This window comes from Leptopilina boulardi, unplaced genomic scaffold, assembly GCF_019393585.1.
Source record: "Leptopilina boulardi isolate dan_hultmark-lab unplaced genomic scaffold, ZJU_Lbou_2.1 LbouV2_216, whole genome shotgun sequence".
NCBI classification, from domain to species: domain Eukaryota; kingdom Metazoa; phylum Arthropoda; class Insecta; order Hymenoptera; family Figitidae; genus Leptopilina; species Leptopilina boulardi.
The window spans coordinates 874,434-891,844 of record NW_026137770.1 but is presented as its reverse complement, the minus strand read 5'-3'; the positions used below and the strand labels follow the sequence as shown (position 1 = coordinate 891,844).

Here is a 17,411-nt window from a genome sequence, read left to right as displayed (position 1 = left end):
ATACAATTTAAAGTTTGATTTAAAATAAAACATATAAAATTAATAATTGTTCATTAAATAATTTATGGAAAGAAATAATTATTGTTCTGATAAAGTAATAAATAAGTAGAATCAATATCAGAAGTTTTTAATTTAATCAAATACTATTCTTGTAAAATCTATTTTTATTTCGCGTCTAGTATATATTGAAAGAAGTGATATAATGAAAAATTTATAAATAATTTATGTTTGCTCTACATTTCTTCCGCACGTGGGAAAAAAAAATTTCCGAAAAAAAATAATTTAAAAATTTTTTACTAACAGAATTGGTATATATAGAGAGTAGTACGTTTACATAGGGAAGTAATTTAGTTTAACCAATATCCTGTCAGTCTGGTTTTGTGGTGAATTGAGTTTGTTGAGCGTCAAAGCAGTTTTCCATATAAATCAACACTTCGTGTAACATGTTTGCATTATTAATCTCTCAAAAGCTCTTTTATTTTTTTTTCTATACTTCCTCGATATTTGATAGATTGGAAAATGGACCAGAACACACTTCGTTTCAATCGAATGGATTTATTCTGTCACTATATATAATCCTCATATTATTAAAATCGAATAATATAACAATTATTTCTACATATATATATGATATAAAAAATCTTATAATTAATGTGAGTGATAATGGACGATTCTTCCATTAAAATTAACAAAAAGTTATACATACATATAGTCATTCAAGTGCACACCCGGAGAAAAAATATATTTGCCTAAATATTATTTGTTTCAAAATTTCAAATAAAAATTTTATTTCTATACTAAAACAAAATTTTTGATTTAAAACAAATAAACAGTTATTTTTGAAATAAAAAATATTTTTTTTACTTAATATCAATTATAGTTGGAAATTGGAATAAAAAATTTTCTCCAGGTGTGGTCCATTTTATAAAAATATATATATTTCCCTGAAAATCTGTTTCATAAAAACAGAGAGAGGTATATCTCGAATATCGAGTGAATCTTTGGCAAAGAAAATTATTATCGTTTGACTCTTTTGCAGGATGAAAGTTTCTCTATTTTTCGTCGTGACTGTTGATCACCTCTGCGTGAAATCCGTCCTTGTCGGCGACATATTTTACAGTTCTAATGTTGCCGTTCGGTTCTTGTAAAGTGTATTCTCCTGTTACTTGTTTTCCTGTAAAATGAAAATTTCCATTTTTAATATTTATTTCACATTTATTTTTGAATAATTTAAAATTCAAAAATTTTAGATTTTCAATATATAGAAATAAATATTGAAATACTACATATTTAAATGAATTCAACATTTTCAATTTTAACTAAAATTTAATTTATATTTTAATATTTTATTCATAAATTTTTAATCTTCTCTATTTTTTTTATTTGTTTCCGTTTGGTAGCATAAAAATTTTCAATTAATAAGAAAAAAAATTTAATGTTTTTATTTATTTTGAAAATATAGGATTAGATGCGATATATATCTAAAATTGACATGTTAGTTACTGCAAATGGATTGTAAAGACAATTTTGTCAATAAACCCTCGAAATAATTGGTTAATAGTAAATCAATGTTAATCTTTCTCTATAACGAGGATTTCGAGTTAAAGTGGAGCATTAAGTTTACTTTAGTGACTTGTCGCCAAACACAAGCTCAAATTGTTGGGGCATAATGGCTGTATTCACAATCAAAGACAAAGGATTACCTTGATTTCTGATTGGACCGTGACATTTCAGACTTTAAATTGTTGATTTAACTCGAGCATTGTTGAATTTTAAAAGGGCTAATTTCCAATTTGCAAATCTTTGTTTCGCGGCATTTGTTATAATAATAATTCTAAAATAATTCTAAAATATTCAATAATTTTTTATTTAAAACAAAAGAATATAAGAAATAAAAATAGTGAGAAATGTACACTGTGAATTGAGAGGATAGTCAGGGCGGTATTAATCCTGTACAAATATTAAACCACACAAAGAAAATTCTACGCCAATTGTACACACAAGGAACTTTTCTCAAGAAAATAAAAAATATAAGAGACAAAATTTCTGAAGTGATCCAATTAAAAAAAAAAGTAAATTTTAGATCGAGCTGCAATTTGCATAACATTTAGTACTATGGGTAAGTAACGGTTGTTATGGAAATGGTTGCTATACTAAATGTTCACAGAAAATTAAAAGGCATTAAAATAAGCTGCAACGCTTATTCTTTTAATCCAATTTTGCTTATTTTAATCAATTTTGGTATTAAAATAAGTAAAATTGGATTAAAATAATAAGCGTTGCTGCTTATTTTAATACCTTATAATTTTCTGTGTTACCATGGCGACCGTACGAGTGTACAACGGAAGCTTTCGGGCCTGAGCCACGAAACCCTAAAAAACGAAAAAAATGACTTATAATACAGTTATTTTGCATTAAATGTAAACATTCTAGCAAGAAAAAAATTTTGGGGTAGTTTTTTACCCCAGTTGTATTTTTGTGTATAAACCAGCTATGTTATACTGTCTAGGGTTAAATTCGCTTAAATATAAGATTCTTTATAAAGTATTATAAGGTCTATTAAACACGTAAGGAATGCACGCACTCCCTACTTTTTTTCATGAAAAAGTTTGAAATAGAAGTTTGCCAGTGTCTGAATTTAAAATTGTGATTTTCTACTCTATATTGTTTGAAAAAGTTTTGAATAAGAAGAAATGCTTGAAAGCTGATTTCTGAAAGTATAAAAAGCTCTAAATATTTACATCCTGACCCTTTTTATCCACGGATTTTGTGAATCGTAAGGAATTATTGTTATTCCCCAAGCGTGTAGAGTATCAAGTGGTCCAAGTAGTCTGTTCAACTTTTTTATATATATATATATATATAAGAAAAAGAGAAAAATAAAATAGTTTCAAGGATTTGTCGTGGATTACCATTTCGATATTCTTTTTGTCCATGGTAGTCGCCTGTATGGTGGTCCTCAACTCCATAAGCGAATTCATAATGGGGATTTGCCTCATAGTCTTGATGTGTCTGTCCATGTTTGTCCTTCCAAGTGACTTCGTGGTCTTCACCATGAACTGGTCCCTCAAAGTGTTGAAAGGATCGGGCGTGGCCATCGGCTTTCACGTGAACGAGAATTATGGCAAGCGCCACCAAAATTGACACGAACTATATCAGAAAATGTCCAATTATTTATTCAACCAAAATCCAATAATTTCCTAAATCACGCGCTACTTCTCTATATGTATATTTCATATGTAAATTTTCTTCAGTTGTGACTATTTTAAACTATTTTTTTTTTCAGACTATTTCACAGCTCAATAATGCTTATTGAAAAAAAAATTCTACCCTTTTGAAGGAAAGCTATTTTTTAGAGTTTAGATTTAAAGAAAAAATTTTGTTATTATTTTGAAAAAAAATTTTTTATAGTAATAAATGGGCTTACATAAACTTAAAATTTTCATTTTATTCCATTGAGAAAGAACTAGTTTTGTGGACCAAATTTTTGAAAAGAATGAAAAAAAAAATGTTTGTTGACTTAATTAAATCTTTCTTCGAATGTGTTTATTTGATCAATTCAAATACAATTTGCGTGTTTCTAATACATTTTTCATGTTTAGTGTAATACATCATAAAGTGATCAGAAAATGGTATTTTTGCCCTCTATAAAATAAAATTGTTAATAGATAACGTTATTCTTTTCTAGTGAATTATCTCCCTTCTATGATATATTATTCTTCCCTATACACAGAGGCATATTAGGGGAAGTTGGAATATAATCTTTTAATCTACTTTTCATAACAATTTTTCTATAATTTTTTTCCTAAAGCATGCAAAATTATTATTGAAAAAATCCATCTGTAAATTCTATCATTAATATTAATTATTAATCATTAATATTTATTTTCGCTAAAATTTTTTTGCAAATAAAATATATAAAGATAAAAGTGGTACAAAAATGGATTTTTAAAGAAAATGTTTAGAAAAGGTAAAAAATTATTTTTTTTTTAAATTTTAATTATGAAAAAGCAAATTTAAATCTTTTCTAAAAATTTATGATTCTGTAAAAGAAATTTAAGTACGTTTAAAGAAAACAGTTTCACTAAAAATGCTTATAAGGTTTTCGAAAAGAAATTTAGTACTTTTGAAAAAATTTAAGTTAAATAGGTATTTAAAAAAATGACAATCTTTTCTTGTAAGAAAAAGTTTCAACATAAAAAAATTTGAATTCATTTCAAAAAAATGTAGTAATCTTTTGTTTGAAGAAAAATTTTTCCCAGAAAAAAAAGCAAAGATACTTTTGCAAAACTAATTTAATTCAAAATAAATTGTCATATTTCTAAATGTTATGGTTCAAAGTTTTCAAAATGTGTTACTTCTTTTTATGCATAAAAATTTGACGAAAACTGAATTTTCTTATAAAAAAAAAATTTCAAATGAAAAAAGGAGAATAAAAAAAAAGTGAAGAAAATTGAATGCCCAGTGAAAGAATCTAGTATATTTTATTAAATTTTTTTTTATTTTAATTATAAAGAAGAAATAACAAATTTTTTGAAATTTAAGTTTAAGTTATTTTTTAGTAAAAAAATAATTCTAAAGTGTTCACTGCACACTGTTTTCATTAATAAATATGTAATTTAAATTTAACGAAACAAAATATATTTGGTATTTTTTTTTTATATAAAGAACAAAAGTGATTAAATATTTTCAATGGGACAAAAAAAAAAAGTTTTCGTCGTTATAAGAAAACTAATGAATTGAAAACTTGTCCAATATCATATAATTTTATCAATAGCTGTAAATCTCTTTCGAGAATCAATAAAGCTGTTGAACTTGAACATAATGAAGTATTGAGTAGTAAAATGAATTTTAGTAGGTAATTTAAAAACCACACCGAGTTTAATAAGGCTCAAACGTATATTATCAACTTCATTCTTCACTTTTCATCGCACTTAAAAAGAGGAGGACTAGATGTAGAAGAGGGTATAGGAGGGGGGGGCAATTAATGAAAAATGCTATCTCACTATAAATATACTTTTTCCAACCAGGTGAATGAATCAATGGAGTCAAAATTTACAACAAAAACTACAAATCTGAATAGATGGAACATTTGTCTTCTTCCACACGGACAGGTGAAAAAAATGAGTAAAAGAAAGAACTCGATAGTTCAGATGATTAATATCCTCTTGTATGATATGTATATAAAGACCACAACCACTATGTATATTATATATATATATATAATTTTCTCAAAGAAAATGCAAAAGGAAATATTTATATATAGACACTATCGAACACTCACTTTTAAGGACATTTTTTAAATGATTATTATATAGTCACTCGATGAATGATCAACAGAACTGAATGTTCAATTGATAGATAAAGTGGCTTTTATATTTGTTCCGTCCTCTTGATGGAATTACGATTAGTAAAATTTAATTCAGTGACGTCTTGTGGACAAATTTGTGATTGCCATTACAAAACACAATTATTCAACCGGTCAGATAAATGAAATAAAAACTAAAAAAAAAAAAAAAAACTAACCGTTAGCTCTCTGCTCACTCGAGCGATTATTGACCAATCGATTTTGTATTGACGTTACAGAGGAAACTATATAATAGTCAAGTCGCTTCATCGTAGTAATGAAAAGAGAGCAAGAAATTTTTTTTTAGGAAACAATTCTATTGCTTTGACACACGAGCGCATATCAAAACATAAAACATTATGTAAGAACTCTCTTTTCTTTCGAGACAAAAACCATATTTGACTAGCAAAAAAAAATCGATTGCGTACTAATGGGAATATTTGACCTACAATGTCTTAACTTCCTAGTTCTTTTACTTAATCATTTCCATGAGGCGTGAAAATTGATCATTATTCCGTAAAAAAAAGAAAACCATTTCTTAAAATTGATTTTAAAAATTTCTTTTACAAAATTTAATTAAAAAGAAAGAAATATGAGGAAAACAATTGTCTCAACAATAATTTTGAATAACGAATAATATAATAAATGCTTATATTTGTTCAATGATGATAAATATCAGTTTTTCAAAATTCTAAATAGCGGATCGAATTTGATGGAAGATTTAAAAAAAAAAATTATTCGAATTACTTTGGAATTTAATCATAGAAAAAAAGAAGTGATATTTGAGAATGCAACAAATTTTAACCATATAGGTAGGGTAATTTTAACACCACATTTATTTCATATATTATATATAAGCTTTTATTTATCATTTGATAAAAGATTTTGATAAAAAGACAAAAAAAAAAATTTCTATTTCTAATATCCCTTCGCCCAATTTGATATTATTATGTCACTTATAAGCCAACCAAATTTTATTAAAATTCGTTGAAACATTTTGAAGTTATCGTGTGTACACAAAAAAAGGAGATCACACACACACACACACACATACATCCGGACATGTTATCAGAAACTTATATGACACATTTCTATATAGAGGAAAGTTTGTTAAGCTAAAGACTATTATAATTGCGTCTTAAAGTTTGCCCTTTTATGTCAGCTTTGCAGGTTAAAAACTTTAATTTTATCTCAATTTTAGAGAAATAATAATCTTAAAGATTTAAATACCCAAGTGGAAATATTTTTCAGGGTAGGCGTCAGCTGGGTCCCACCTGGGCTTCCCAGTTTTTGAAAAATGTAAAGATTAGTACAAAAAAAACTAAATTCTTTTATTGTCTTTAATATTCAATTCAATTATTTTAATTTATTAATAATATTTTTTTTTAAATATAATTTATATTTTTTTGTAAGTTGGCGCCAGCTGGGTTCCGTCTGGGTTTCCCAATTTTTTTTTATTTTTTTTTTTTTAAATTTCCTAAGTCCGAAAGATTGTGCGAATTCATACAAAAACGTGATTAAAAAACGAAAAGTAGGAAAATAATATATATATAATGACAGCTGCGACGTTGTGCTCCTTGCATACTTCTGCCATCTGACGGCGGCAGGAGGTAATGAACCTGTCATTATATTACTTTTCTACATTTCGTTTTTCAATCGCGTTTTTGTTTGGATTAGCACAATTTTTCTGATTTATGTAATTTATATATATTATAAGGATGGTGTTTTTGGCCGATTTTGTTAAAAGTGTCCTTATTTCGAGAAAAAAGAAATTTAAAATCAATTTTTACTATTTTCACGTACAGTGACGTTTTTATGGGTCGATAATTATAGGTCCCCCTTTGCCGAAGAATTTCAGAGATCGTATTGGGTAAAATTCTTTTTAGATACACTTAGGTGGCACTTTTTTATGTCTCTATATGGTCAATCACTGTGAAGGAGTTAAGATATAAATCTCCTATCAATGAATTTTCACTTTTTTAAAAATACATTTATAATTTATTTAATAGTTCATTTCATTTCCTTTATTTCACTCAAATTATTAACTTCGTGTATTTTGCAATAAATTATAAAATAAATCTTTTATTCCTCATATATGTATAGTGTCACTATATTTATTTAATATGATGCAGCTAAAGTTTTGAATAATTAATTGAATCTATAGCAATTTTTCACACTCGAGGGAAATAAAGGAAATATGTTGAAAAATAGAATTTTATTTATCGTTCGACATAACGTGAGGATATCGATTATTATATGAACGAAAAATATAGAGAGAAAGGAAATTGTTTGGAAAATTCGAGTTTTTTTTTTTTGAAACTATATATAGGAGAGAGAGTTTGTGCGTTACAAAAGTTTCATCAATAAAATCCATTTCTGTAAAGGTTTATCAAAACTAATTTTCGGAACGAGTATATATATATACAGGATTCTATATTTGTCCTGGACAATATAACTGAAAAGTGTTGAAATTCTCTCAGGGGGATTTTTTAACTAGATCAATTCAAACGTTATCCTGGCAAATTGGTTTGAAAGTCATACATAACAAAATTCACGTAAATTAATTTTCAACTGAATTATATATTTTTCTTTATTTTTATTGTTTTATTTAAATATAAATTATGCGCTTTATTTATTATTTATTTTTCTCATTTTCATTAAATTTTTATTGTCCCATGGGAAAAAATATATTTTGTCCTGCAATCCCAAAAACATTCAGATACCAAGAGTAATAAAAAAGTAAAAATGTTTGATAGGCGTTACATCATCTTTCATTTAAACTTATTTTGTAAATATTCGTAAAAGGAAAATCCATCTAGAATAAAATATAAAGACCAATCGTTAAGAATAGATAAAATATGTAGAAATGTTCTTCATGTTTACTTAAGTAACTTATAACTTATAAACTTTTGTCACAAAATCGAAGATATCCTAACTAAAATAACCTCTATATAATTATGTTTGACTACATGTCAACTTGATAATTTCCTTTTATGTTGATTTAATTTCATCAAAATAGATATAATTTATTCACGAACCATAAGTGTTTATAGTACAATATTTTTTCTCGGTAAATTCAAAAAAATATAAAATATTATTAGAAAACTTTTGTCAGTGAATTTAGGCGGTAGTGTACAATGAAGTTTGTGAGTGTATGGTTTGTTGCCTTCTTTTTCTGGAAACAAAGTTTAGGCGTGTTTTTGATAAATAATCATTATGATGGACTGATAAAGTATCTAAAAGAAGATTCTAAACTGCATCAGGTACTATTTATTCTTAATGATGAACTCAACAATATGGACCCAATAATGAATTTCTTAATGAAAGTAGTTAATGAACAGTTTCCTTCTTTAAGCATCAGCTACAGTAATATTACTTCCAAACTTGACAAAAATTATCTAAAGTCACTTGAAAACCCCAGGAGAACTACACTGTTTGTTCTCCAATGGTCAAATAAAAATTTTGAGCAACAAGTTAAAATTGTTTTTAAAAAACTAAAAGTGTTATCGGATCGGTCATCACTACCAAGATGTTTACTTGTAAATTCTTTTCTAATAAATCAAATTAAAATCAATAAATTTTTGCAAGAAAAATGGCAAAAGAATTACTTGGATGTTACAATAGCAACATACGAACCACAACAACATCGAGTGAAACTTATTAAAAGTTCAAATAAAGTACCTGTTTTGAATCACATGAATCCCTTTACTAAAAGTGATAAATTTTCTACTGAGGTGGCATCATTTAAAAGTCAATGGTTTCCAAATAAATTGCAAAATCTTAATGGATACGAAATTAATTTTAGCGTCTCTGCAGGTGGTGACGATTTGGAACGAGATAAATTGACAGAGATTTTTCTAAAAGTGATGAATTGCAAATATAAATATAAAAAAAACGAAAAAAAAGAAAGATTAATGCTAAATCAACTAGTATTTAATAACAAATACAATTTTCCGTTTCATCTTAAGCATTCACTACGAATTGTTAAATTCAGTAATGTTACAGCTGTTGTTCCGAAAATGGTAAAGCACAATAAAGAAATAAACGTTTCGTCAGAATTTGGACATATGCTTCTGGCAACAATTACAATGATTATCATCATTCGATTTACAACTTTTTTACTGAGATTCAATAAGTGTCGATGGCAAACGTTACACATCAGTCAAATTATAATAGGAATGTCTACTGATCAAGAACCGGATAATTTGTCTGAGAGAATGATTTTTGGCTCTCTCCTGGTGTCGTGTATTGTTTATACAGGATATATTTTTACAGTAATCTTGGACATTAGTCTGCGATCTGAAGTCATTGAAATTTCAACTCTTGAAGAGCTGGCTAATTCATCCTTGCAACCGCTAGCAAATTTGTTTGTATTCATGACTTTAAAGGGTGAATTTAATAGAAACAAAAGCTCTTATTCACTTCATATTGCTAAACTTATAAACAAGATGGTTCCTATCAGATTAGAACAAGAATGCTTAGAATACATGGCTAATAATCGAACCGTATTTTGTCTTATGCATGATGCAGAATATTTTGTCAATAAATATAGAGAAGAAAAAAAAGAATTAAATGTTAAAATACTTCCACAAACTGTTGAATTGGCAATTACTGCTTGGTTTTCTAGAGAAAATTCACCTTTCAACGATCGTTTTAATGAAATAATTCTAAGAGCCTCAGAATTTGGATTACTGAAAGACTATTATGTATCTAACAAACCTCAAAGTACTTCACCATCAGTTTCATCAATTCAAAAGGAAATACTTTTGCTTATAATGCTTTATGTATCAGCTATTGGATACTCTCTTTCTGTTAGTATTTTTCTACTTGAATTATGTATAACATACTTTAAAAGAAGAATGTATGCTTTTTACACGAGTTTTAGGATTGCTATATAGATGCAGAAGTGAATGCTATGAGAATGATAATAAATATAAATGCAATAAATATTTAATTATTAATATAAAAAAGAAAAGTAAATAGTTTATTATTATTGGATGAAGTTGAATTATTTTCTTGATTTTTTGTAAGGATAGAAATTGAAAATAAATGTCTCCTTTTTTTCTTTATTATTATTATGTTTTATTTAATTTATAAATATTAATTATAAAAAAATTTAAGGTGTAAATTAAATGTATTTAGAAATAAAATTGTTAATATAATAATATTAATAATTATTGTTACCTCGAATTGTCTTTTTTATAACTTTTGAGATTTAAAGTTTTACACTTGAAAAATTTGTCAGGCTTCTAGATATTTCTTTTAATTGCTTCATTTCCTCATCGTGAGAAATCCTTATAGATTTGATACATTATTCATTCTAAAAAAATTGTTAAATTATAAAATAAAGCAAATATGAGAAAAAAATAGATAGAAAAACAATTGTACCAATCTACATCTGTCAAAATGATACCATTTTCTTGAGTCACCCGATGGCTAGAAAATTTTTTTAAAAAATGTAGCTTTGTATCGCTACGTAGCGAAATCTTCGTAGCGCTGTCGCTATTTGTAATCCGACTTCTGTACCACAAAAGAAACTTTAAATAATGTTTAACTTATTCAAATTTTGGATTTGCTGTGCGGTTCATTAATCGTCGAAAGGTTGACGATGGCTTTTTGTTTTTTAAACCTTCAAAAATTATAAAACCTACAAAGTATATGTGAGGGGTGAGCTGGATTGAATGAAAATTATTGGCGAGCAACAATAAAATGTATTGAATTAAAAAATTTTTTATTTGTACAGTATGGTGTCAAATTAATTTTTATAATTTAGGCATATATATCAATGTAATTTTTACTCCCTCTACTCATCTAGTTGCAAATTGTTAATTTTACATTACCTGAGTAAAGAATTGAACTAAATGAATGATATATTTCTATTTTTTTAATTATACAATAATGATTGGACCATTTTTGTTGTTATATTGAAACGCTGACTATCTTTTTTGTTATTTGACAAGTTTTATTACAATTTGTTTGTATATTAAGATAAATGATATTCTTGTTGAATGTTGTAAAACTTTAAGTACTTATTATCATTAAATTACAAATCAGTATTCTGCGAATAATGTAAAGAGAATTAAAAATTTTTAAATAAAAGAAGTTTGTAATAATAAAATTACTTCTATAATGATTTTTTAGCAATTCTTTATTTTCTTCATTTTTTTCTGATATTCTTATATATTTTTAATATTAACCTCAAATTATTAACCTTAAATTAAATTAACCTTGACAAAGTGCTAAGTTGACGTTTTCAATACGGGGTTGTACCACTCAAGGGTTTGAAAGTCCACCTGTACATATTTTGGTTAATTCCCTTCAAAAGACTCAAATTTGTATTAAAAAGCAAATCGATATCTCGATGTTTGCTTAATATATTTCGTTAGTAGTACATAATTTTCCAGGATAGAAAAAATTGTTAAAGTATCCTCAAATTCCCGTAAGTAGGGGTCAAACTAATTTGTTGTCGCCCTTTTTTTAAGCGCTATTCGTAATCCTACTACAGATTGAAAAATGTAAAGGTGAGTTTTATTTGATGTTTCAAATATTCTATCTGAAATTATAATCTCATTGAGTAACGATTTTTGCCATAGAATATCAGAGCTTTCAATATGTATGTGTATAGATCCAGAGTAAATTTATTTACGAAAGCAAATATGGAAAAATATTTTTTTCAAGAATATGCATTCCACTTTCGATAAAGAGAGAAAAAAAGAGAGTGAAAGAGAGAAACGTCAATGTTTGATTCAGTGATTTTTTGATAAATGAATATGAAATTGCGCAGAGTGTGAGAAACGTTTATGGTTAGGAAGTGTGAGCCATCCTTGACTTTTGGTACATTCGAGAGTAGATTCTATTTCCCCTGGAATTTAGTCTACAAATCTTATTTAGAGAAAATTTATGGTCCACAAATGGATATTATGCTGGACTCGGATGCGCTATTCACAATGCGACTATTCCACTCAAAAAGTTTCATAACTCAAAAGCCGTCTAGTGCGCCTTGGTTGCACTTCCGCGTTTTGCCCTCAGCGCACAAACGTGTGTGTGTGTGTGTATATGTGTGTGTGCCAAAAAAATCACGTTCTCCAAGAGGAAAATTCTTTATAAAGCTTTCTTTTTTATCCCCGATATATGCGGCTCTCTTTTGCTCGCACTGTAACACTAATAAACTCCTTTTTCTTCAAAAAAAATTTTTTTTTTTTCTTCTATTTAGGTGAAACGCAAGAAATGAATAATATCTGTTTCTTTTGTGGTCACACCTCTCTTTTTTTTCATCCCAAAGAATTTTTACCGCTCTTATTATTTTCGCGGAGGAAAAAAGAATTTCTTTGTTCAAGAATGTCAGGGCTATGAACTCTCTTTATTTTGGACGTTTTTATGAGAACTTTTAAATTCAGCCTTTCACGAGATTTGCTGGGGAAATTATTATTTTTTTTTCTTTTTAATTTCTATATTTTAATTGAGAGTTTTCAGTGTATTATGAATCGCGCGTGAAAATCATTTCTCTAGCTAATGAAGAGAAAAAAAAAGTGGGGAAAAAAATTCACTGTTTAACTTTCATGAAAAAATTAAAGTTTACTAAAATGAAAAAAATTGGATTTTAGAATTGACATACTGACATAAAAGATTGAGAGCGGTATTAAAACAAAGAAGTTATATAAAAATGAAAAAGTGCAATATATATATACATATGGAGAAGAACTTTTCATTTAACAAAAATGATATTTAAATAGATAATAAATTTTTGTTTTTGTTTAAAAAAAAATATTAACTCTAACATTTTTTATCCTTTTTATTCTATAGAGGTTTTCATTGGAAATCCTTCAAAAATGACTTTAATTCCCCAATAATAAATTTGACTTTCTGTTGATGAGAAAAAATTATATTTAATTTCCCATATGATGATAATTTATTTTTCCTCATTATAGTGAATGTGTGAATAATTATTTTAATCTTGTCTTACCGAGTGTGTTAATGAAAATTTCTAAACATTCAACAGAAATTTATGAGGTAGTTCCAAGTCATCAACTTGGAAGGATAACACCTTTGCATGAAACAAACTTTGTTAGGAAATGGGCTACGCTTGAGCTCATCTAATTTCGTGGTTTAAACTATACAGAAGCAAATTAGGATGCTGTGAAATGCAATGAATGACAAGGTGTCGATCGAACACCAAAAAGAGCATGAAATCTGTGTTCTCTGGCTTAAAATAACCATAAAGCTGTATAAAATTTAAGTTTAAAATTATTCAATAAATGTTATCAATATAAATAAAATTTAAAAATTCAAAGAAAAACAAGAAATTATCGAATTTCTATAATGAATTATATTTTTGTTTCTGTGAATAATTTTTAATGTTTTAAAAATATATTATTTAATTTTGCGTTTAATAATTCGTAATTTTATAATGTGATGAATAGAAAATTTCAAATACATGACTATTTTGTACTATTGGATATCAAGGGGAAGAAATATGAAGATATTGGCTTATAAAGGAGAATAATGTCGATCTACTGGTATCGCTTTTCTTTATTATAAAGGTTACACATCGTGCATGCAAAATCTCTTGTATATAATATCGTTGGGTAAAGAAAAATTTCAAAGAGATTAGTGCCTATATACTTGATGATTGCGTTCTTGTTGCATTAAACACTGTTAAGGTATACATATATGAAGTCACATTTATCAGAAACTTTAGACCCATAACATCCAAATGAAAACCAAAATCGTACCAAATATTCCCAGTATTCAATTGGGATTAATTCCAAGAAGATACGTCCAGGGAAATAAAGACAAATAGCCTAGGAAATACGCTAACAAACTTTCCAGCAAGGCATTTAAGCTATATTATAAGAGCCTCTAGGAACATTCAGTGGTTTAGTTTATTGGTCACTATCCTGTGCTTCTGATTTTCCACAATGAAACCAATACGTTCTAGTTGAAATATGATATGTATACAACAATAAAGTATTCCTCTAAATTATAAAACATTTAATATAACAAAATAATTATTTTTTTCATATTACATGCAGTGTTAGTAAAGGTTTAAAAATCAGTTTTTTTTTTAAATGTCGATTTTTAAAGTGTAATGGATAAGAATTTCTTATTTTAGTTTGAATTGATATTTTAAAACTGCGCATGATTAAAGCGAAAATCAAATTGTGAGAGCTAAGAAAACGCACGGACGGTGGAGAAAGGCCCCGTTTCCCTTCCCACCGGGATGTGCGTCGCCTACTTAAAACGAATGTAGCTCTGCGCCGGCTACGAAACTTTTACCCCTCCAGCTCGTTACTCATACGTTATGGGTATAAATATCGGACGCTTAGAAACGGAACGGTACACTAGTGGTTCACAGAGTCGCTGAAAGGTCCTACCTTTTTTAGACTATCTACATTGATGAGAGCATTACTCAATTATAATGTATATAACGTAAAATTCTTGTTCTAAACAGTCAAATGGTCCTTTTAGCGTCTAAATGTCGATTATTAACTCGTATTTAGCGCAAAAGACATATTATTTTTCTGACTAATTATATCACCGTTTATGTATCGAGGTTTGTATTATAATCAATTTAAATTATAATTTCCGTTCATTCTTATCTGTTTATTTTGTATTTCGAATTTATCGTTCTGTATTACTTAAATACCGCATATTTTTTCATTTCGTTGTATTTTCTTGTGTATTTGAAAGATATGTTTTCCTATATTAATTTTAAGTTCTGTAAATAATAAATTTAAATAGTTTTCGTAAGGCTGTAATTTAATGTAATATTGTTTTCTAAACGATCCCTGATCCGGTGAACTAATCCGCCTTTTTTATCATTAAATTCGTTACAAAAGAAAAGTGAATAATAACTTTCAACTTTAAGATAAAAAGCTTTAATTTTTAAATTTATCGAAAATTATAGTTTAATTGACAAGTCTCTCTTCTAGTATAAAATAATAATTAATTTATTAGTTTTAATATCAATAAATAAAATATTATTCTAATTCTTTGAAATGTAAACGAAAATCTGCCATTAAGTGAACTATTAGAAGACTACAATTACATATATGAGATATAGAAGGTTTTATATAGACGATATGCCAAATTACCTCAAATTTTTGTTAAATTATATTATAAACTATCGGATAAATTTACCGAATAAATTTTCGTAAATTATCGCATAAATTACTATAGAGAAAAAGTTTTAGATGAAATTCTGTAAATTTTCAAATCTCTTTGTCCCTTTGTTATATACATATATATGTAGTATGTCGCCTCACATTGAAGAAATGCATTTCAAGATGAGTCTATTCTAAAAATCTGTTTCAAACTCAATCTGTTTCTGTCGAAGAGCTCTACTTTTCTCGAAGCTTTGATTTATTGACACGATTTCCGTACGATGAAAGGATTTATACTTCACATCATGCGTATATTTTTTTTTGTCTCTCTGTAAATATTTATATCCATGTGTTTGCACACGACTGACACATCATTGGCGACTCTTCACATTTATGAGAAATAAAGCACGTTTTCAATATCCTCTTGTGAAAATAAAAACAAGATTAATTGATATACTTTAAATATAGATTTTTTAAAATATAATTAAAAATTGTTTAGTTTGCAATAGGTCGCGTTTTTTTAAATGAGAAGATGTGTACAGTGACGATAAATATAAATATTTAAAGAAAGAATTTTTTATCTAATTCTCTGGCTATATAATATAGAATTAAGCAAATGACTTTGCGAATGCTTTAATTTTTTGCACCATTTTCTCGTTTAAATGCTTTTCTTTAAGTCTCGAAGATTCACGCTGAATATATTTATAGAAGTTTCAGGTGCATTTTTTGGAATGTGGAATGGGTATATTTATATAAATCTTCTTTACGCAAAGGCGACTAAGACTTTTCTCTTTAACGAAGGTATTTACCAAGTCCTGCTAATTTTCCAAGTGTCTCTCGATTATAGTTGGACAGTATAAAGGTCCTTCTAGAATCCAAAGAGGTTTATTGGTTTTCGCTGATGCAACAAATTTACAAATCCTCCCACGATTTCTTTATCGATTTTTCTTTAATAAAAATATTCTCAAAAAGAAGTTTCCTTTTTTAGGGTTCCGTATCCGAAGGGGGAACCCTATTAATGAGACTAGTGAAGCAAGGCATGTACCTTCCCCCCTAGCGGCCACACGAATTTATCTAGAGGGCTGAAATTTGGTACACATATGTATTTCGACGTTTAGATTACAGGAAAAATATAACGAATCTCATAGGAGTTGATTATCATAGCGTTGTCAAGGAAAAACCATGAATTTTTACGAAAAATCCCTAAAAATGACTATGAACCCCCCCCCCCCCTGGTGGACACATTTTTTCACATAGAGCCCGAGGCGAAATTTAAGCCCTAATTTACAAAGAGTAAAGTAGAGTTAAACAGACCCTCTTTAGCTTCCTCAACTAGTCGCAAATTTCCCTTTCTTCCACGTTTGGATTTAAAGTAGGGTCTAAAAATTGATTAAAATATTGAAAATTTTGAAATTGCTCTAATTCTATTAATTTTTTGAAAACGCTTCAAAATATGTTAATTCCAGTTTTTAAAGGGTAATTAAAGAAATATTGTGTGAAGAAAAAATTCATTTTGCTTTAATCAAAATAATTAAAAGAGTTTTTTTTGCATTTTTTTGTACTTTTTTAATCGAACTAGACCCTCTTTAGCTTCCTCAACCAGTCGCAAATTTACCTTTCTTCCACGTTTGGATTCAAAGGAGGGCCTACGGGAGTCTACAAGATCGTAAAGAGGGCCTATTTAGGTTCTAAGGGAAGCTAAAGAGGATTCAAATTTCGCCTCGGGAGATCTCAAATTTGGTACACTTATGTATTTTTACGTGAAAATTACAGGAAAAATATAGCGAACATGATTCGGATCGATTTACATAGCGTTGTCAAGGAAAAATCAAAAATTTTGAAAAAAAGCGTTTAATCCTCCTAGCGCACACACTACACGGAAAGAAATTTAGTAGCAATATTTGATAAATCTGATAGGAAATTTTAGTATTCTCTTTTTCAAAAGCCGAACATTTGGGTTT

At 27.6% G+C, this 17,411-nt stretch overlaps 1 protein-coding gene across 1 annotated transcript; it reads right to left on the bottom strand.

Moving 5' to 3' along the window:
• Positions 1–502: 502 nt before the first annotated feature.
• Positions 503–5,375, bottom strand: LOC127279552 (cuticle protein 7-like). Its single transcript, XM_051301986.1, has 3 exons — positions 5,285–5,375; positions 2,913–3,150; positions 503–1,174 (listed from the first exon to the last, which is right to left on the bottom strand). Exons 1-3 carry the CDS (start codon positions 5,294–5,296, stop codon positions 1,053–1,055), a joined length of 372 nt encoding a protein of 123 aa, XP_051157943.1. The 5' UTR covers positions 5,297–5,375; the 3' UTR covers positions 503–1,052.
• Between the last annotated feature and the right edge of the window lie 12,036 nt (positions 5,376–17,411).